Source organism: Oncorhynchus tshawytscha, linkage group LG14 (genome assembly GCF_018296145.1).
Source record: "Oncorhynchus tshawytscha isolate Ot180627B linkage group LG14, Otsh_v2.0, whole genome shotgun sequence".
Taxonomy (NCBI): Eukaryota; Metazoa; Chordata; class Actinopteri; order Salmoniformes; family Salmonidae; genus Oncorhynchus; species Oncorhynchus tshawytscha.
The window spans coordinates 54,434,119-54,439,224 of NC_056442.1; the positions used below are offsets into that span (position 1 = coordinate 54,434,119).

General features: G+C 44.7%; 1 protein-coding gene across 1 annotated transcript; it reads right to left on the minus strand.

Annotated features, from left to right (window-relative positions):
* Positions 1 to 1,431: 1,431 nt before the first annotated feature.
* LOC112267635 (extracellular calcium-sensing receptor) lies at positions 1,432 to 4,648 on the minus strand. The gene is made up of 6 exons (XM_024445834.1): positions 4,509 to 4,648; positions 4,130 to 4,415; positions 3,114 to 3,938; positions 2,797 to 3,018; positions 2,506 to 2,629; positions 1,432 to 2,319 (listed from the first exon to the last, which is right to left on the minus strand). Exons 1-6 carry the CDS (start codon positions 4,625 to 4,627, stop codon positions 1,433 to 1,435), a joined length of 2,463 nt encoding a protein of 820 aa, XP_024301602.1. The 5' UTR covers positions 4,628 to 4,648; the 3' UTR covers position 1,432.
* Between the last annotated feature and the right edge of the window lie 458 nt (positions 4,649 to 5,106).

Sequence of the window (5,106 nt, forward strand, 5' to 3'; positions counted from 1 at the left end):
ACATCTCGTTCCAAAATCATTGGTTTTAATATGGAGTTGGTCTCCACTTTGCTTCTGTAACAGCCTCCACTCTTCTAGGAAGGCTTTCCACTAGATGTTGGAACATTGCTGCAGGGACTCGCTTCCATTCAGCCACAAGAGCCTTACATGAACCCAAACCGAAGACCATTAGTGTTGGGCGATTAGACCTGGCTCGCAGTCAGTGTTCCAGTTCATCCCAAAGGTGTTCGATGGGGTTGAGGTCAGGACTCTATGTAGGCCAGTCAAGTTCTTCCTCACCGATCTCGACAAACCATTTCTGTATGGACCTCACTTTTTGTCATGCTGAAACAGGAAAAGGATTTCCCCAAACTGTTACCACAAAGTTGGAAGCACAGAACCATCAGACGGTGAAGCGTGATTCATCACTCCAGAGAACACGTTTCCACTGCTCCAGAGTCCAATGGCGGCGAGCTTTACACCACTCCAGCCGACACTTGGCATTGTGCATGGTGATCTTAGGTTTTTGTGTGGCTGCTCGGCCATGGGAACCCATTTCATGAAGCTCTCGACAAAAGTTATTGTGCTGACATTACTTCCAGAGGCAGTGTGGAACTCAGAACTAGGTAGTGAGATTTTTAAGCGCTTAAGCACTCGGTGGTCCCTGTGACCTTGTGTGACCTAATAGCTGAGCTATTGTTGCTCCTAGACTTTTTCACTTCAATAACAGCACTTACAGTTGACCAGGGCATCTCTAGCAGTGCATATGTATGACAAACTGACTTGTTGGAATGGTGTCATCCTATGATGGTGCCACATTGAAAGTCACTGTGCTCTTCAGTAAGGCCATTCTACTGCCAATGTTTGTCTATGGAGATTGCATGACTGTGTGCTCGATTTTATACACCTGTCAACAATGGGTGTGGCTGAAATATATCTGAATCCACTCATTTGAAGGGATGTCTATATACTTTTGTATATATAGTTTATTTTATTAGTAATAACGTTTATAATACATTCTCCACTGAGTTATGAGCAATATTGACCATGTACCATATGTTAAATATTTATCTAAGGTTAGGAAGAAGTTATTCTGAAATAAAACAGGACAATCTTCATGAGATTTTCTGATGAGTTACTGTATGTATAAAATTTGACTTATCTGCACACATCTTGGTAAAACAAGTATATACTGTAATTAAACAAGCAGTACACAGAAGGCTGAGTAGTACTTTCCCTTTGCTCAGCAGCAGCAGAGGGAATGAAAAAGGATACAGTATTTGACAAGTAGTGTAGTACAGAAAATACACATTTTTCAAACATGATTATTTAGCACTCAGCAATCTGCGAAGACATTTCTTTAAAGTGCTAGCTACACGAAAGAAAAGCTAACTTAATAAGCAAGTCAAACATACTTTAATAGCCACAGCTGAGCACGTCACAAGTGTTTGTTTCAATTCCTCCCCATGACATGTTTCTTGGTATTTTTCTCTGGTTTTATAAAAAGTATATAACATTTTGGAGCAAAAATACAAATCAATAATCCAAAGGCGGAAGACAGAATAGCGAAGATCTCCACAGCTACAGTAAACTTCCCAGGAGAGCTGACATAAGCTGGGATAAAGGTGATCCAGACTGCACAGAATATGAGCATGCTGAAGGTGATGAATTTGGCCTCGTTGAAGTTATCAGGCAGCTTTCGAGCCAGAAAAGCCAGAACCAAGCATATCCCTGCAAGAATACCTATATATCCCAACACTGCATAGAATGCAGTCTCGGAACCAGTATTACATTCTAGAACTATCTTCCTATGACTATATCTGAAGTCCCTGTAAGGTGGGTTCAGGTTTAGCCAGAGCACACAGATAAATATCTGAACCACGGTGCAGGAGCACACGATGATCCTCTGCTGGGAGGGCCCAAACTTCCCTGCCATGCTGTTGCCGGGCAGGGTAGCCCTGAAGGCTGTTACCACCACGATAGTCTTGCCCAGCATGCAGGAGATGCAGAGGGCAAAGGTCACCCCAAAGGTGGTGTGGCGCAGCATGCAGGTCCAGGTGGTGGGCCTGCCGATGAAGGTGAGGGGACAGAGGAAGCACAGGAAGAGAGAGAACAGCAGTAGAGAGCTCAGCTCAGAGTTACTGGCCTTGACCACTGGTGTGTCCTTATAGTGGATGAACACCAGCATGGTGGCAAACGACAGGCAGGCCCCAAGCAGGGACACCATAGTAAGAGCGATTCCCATTGGTTCGTGGTAAGACAGGAACTCGACTGTTTTCAGGATGCATTGGTCCCTCCCGTCGTTGGACCAGTACTCCTGCGGACAGGGGCTACAGTCCGCTGCTCCTGAATAACTCACACACAACACCAGCTTATAGTTCATTAACAGCACAAATTAGTTTTCATTTTGACTGTTGATACCTGTTGATATTGCAGTGTGTTGACTGTAAACCTACCTGTTGATATTGCCGTGTGTTGACTGTAAACCTACCTGTTGATATTGCAGTGTGTTGACTGCTGGCTTACCCGTTGCATTGGCTATTGTCCCATCAGCACAGGGGATGCAATCAAAACAGCAGACAGATTTTCCTTTGATTTGGGCTTTTCTGGTTCCAACAGGGCAGATTTGAGAGCACACTGCTACAGGAATCTAATGAGGAAAGTAAATATGTATAGTAGTGGTATTATATTATATTGTTATTAGTAGTAGTAGTATACATGTTCTCAATTTTCCATGCAAATACTGTCAATAAATACATTATTGTAATTCATCTTTCTACCCTAAATATTCTGTCAAAGGTGTGTTGCTATAGCTACCAGTTTCCCTGTCCTCCAGACTATGCTATCTTCCTGGATGCTGAGCTCGTAGGCCTGGTTAGCAGCTAAGCCAAACTGGCCCACAGTCACATGCTGCACCTGCCCTGCCCTCAGCTGCCAGTTGATGACATCATACGAGGCAGGGGGGTCTCCATTTTCGTCAAAGAACACAGCCTCACCGAATTGATTTATGAAATGCACAGTCTTCAGTTGATCACTGACCTATCGATTAGAAGAAGGAGAAAGATGAATGTTTTGTATGAATAGTAGTAGAACAAGAAAAAAGTCAATGCTTTTTATCCCCCTCCTCAGCTCACCTCATTAGGCTGTATCTGTGATAGATTTACACACGGTCTCATCGTGCCTTCCCTTTCTTTTTTGCAAAATATTAAGTGATGAAGGGCGTGTGCAACAGCATACACTGCTTTATACACATTATAAGACACTCTCAGCTGTGTGACATTGAAGAACAGATCCTGTGAGTCCACAAGTGTCTCTGCTCCAGTACACATCTTACTGCTCCTCTCAGAGACTGAGGGCTCACCGGCTGAGAGAGGCCGACAACCCACCATCTTCTCCCAGAAATCCCTCACAAAGGCAGCTTTTCGATCTGTGTATGGACTGATGCCCATGAGAAAGTGTCGTAGCTTTGGGATGGCCATCTTCCGCACCACAAATCCTATGGCACCGCCGAAAGAGCTGTATATTTCAGGGGTGGAGGGCCGGGCTGCTGTGATCCAAGCCTCGCTGGCGATCCACTGAATGTGCGTTATGTTCTGCCTCACCACCTCCCTCATCAGAGGATAAAGGTCACCCTCAGGAACAAATGACAGGATGACTTGGACTGTTGATTGTTTGATCATGTCCACCACATCAAGGATTTTACTGCTTGGGTAGGTTCGTAACACTGTCCCAACGAACGCAATGCAAACCCCAAGTTTTTGAACCTCTTCAGTGAAGGCTTGGACCCCATTCCGGCCATAGTCATTATCGGACTGTATCGCCCCAATCCAAGTCCAGCCAAAGTGCTTGACCAGGGCTGCTAAAGCCTTTGCCTGATGGTAGTCGCTTGGGATGGTGCGGAAGAATGTGGGGTATTTACCTTTATCACTCAGACATGCACATGTAGAGAAGTAACTGACCTGATAAAATGCAGAATAAAATAAAATAATAATAGGACGAAGAAGAAAGTCAATGAAAAGCTTTCTATCTTTACTCTAAGTATGGTTTTTGATTTAAAAGCTTTACAATTATGCAAACACATCACACACCTGACATGCAAACATTACAATATAGCTAGACAACCATCATAAATGAAGCATGTAGCTCTTACCATTGGCACTCTGAATGGTCCCAGTGTTCCAGCCACAGCCAGGGACTGAGAGGAGCCTGATTCAGCTATTAGGGCAGATATAGTAGGTAGGCATGGGGCAGTGGGCTCGATCTCCTCTGGACTGCTAACCAACGTCAGAGCAGCCCGTAAAGTATTGGTGGGAGATGCACACGAGTCAAGGATCCTGTAGCCTAGAGAGACGTTGGGTAGTAGACTACTGTCTTTGTTTATTTCATCAATCGCAAACATCATCACTTGGGTCCAGCGAAAGGCCCGCAAGTCAAATCTGCCAGAGTAGGTTTTCAGGAGAAGAAAAGGGTAAAAAAAAGTGTTAATAATCAGAATGAAATCTCATGGTACAGAAGGGTGACACACTTACCCAGCACACTTCACTTTATCAGGCTCCTTCACAAAAGAGACACTGCTGTCCTCTTGTTTGTTGAATACAGGGAAAATGCCCCCTATCATGACATCCCCTGCTTTGAACAAACTAGGCATGTCAAACCGGCCCAATAGTTCACAGGCAAACACTGTGTGGATGCAAAGCAATGGCAATGAGCCGAGTATGACCCTCTCTAGTCCACACATGATCGCTCAGCATCTTGTGACTGGGTTCCGTTCTATGTCTGGGCTTTATATACACCTCTGTTCCTGTTGGGGAGGTGTGTGTGTTTGGGATGTGTGTGTGTTGGGCATGTGTGTGTGTGTGTGTGTGTGTGTGTGTGTGTGTGTGTGTGTGTGTGTGTGTGTGTGTGTGTGTGTGTGTGTGTGTGTGTGTGTGTGTGTGTTGGGGACAGGCAGGAGGTGTGCCCACTGGAAAACGTCCTTAGTGATGCTTCTCCCAGAGGGTTCAGCACTGGCATTCTTGGATTGGCACCACTTGGCAAAAATAGTGGGTACAACAATATGATATACACATAGCTTAAAAGGGACTATAGAACAATAGAGAATAAATAACCTGTCTATTTCTATTGTAG

Coding starts and splice junctions, on each gene's coding strand:
- LOC112267635 (XM_024445834.1), bottom strand. CDS start 4,627: ATGCCTAGTTTGTTCAAAGCAGGGGATGTCATGATAGGGGGCATTTTC. Junction 3,939..4,129: donor GACCATTCAGAGTGCCAATG/GTAAGAGCTACA, acceptor GCATTTTATCAG/GTCAGTTACTTCTCTACATG. Junction 3,019..3,113: donor CACAGATACAGCCTAATGAG/GTGAGCTGAGGA, acceptor TCTAATCGATAG/GTCAGTGATCAACTGAAGAC.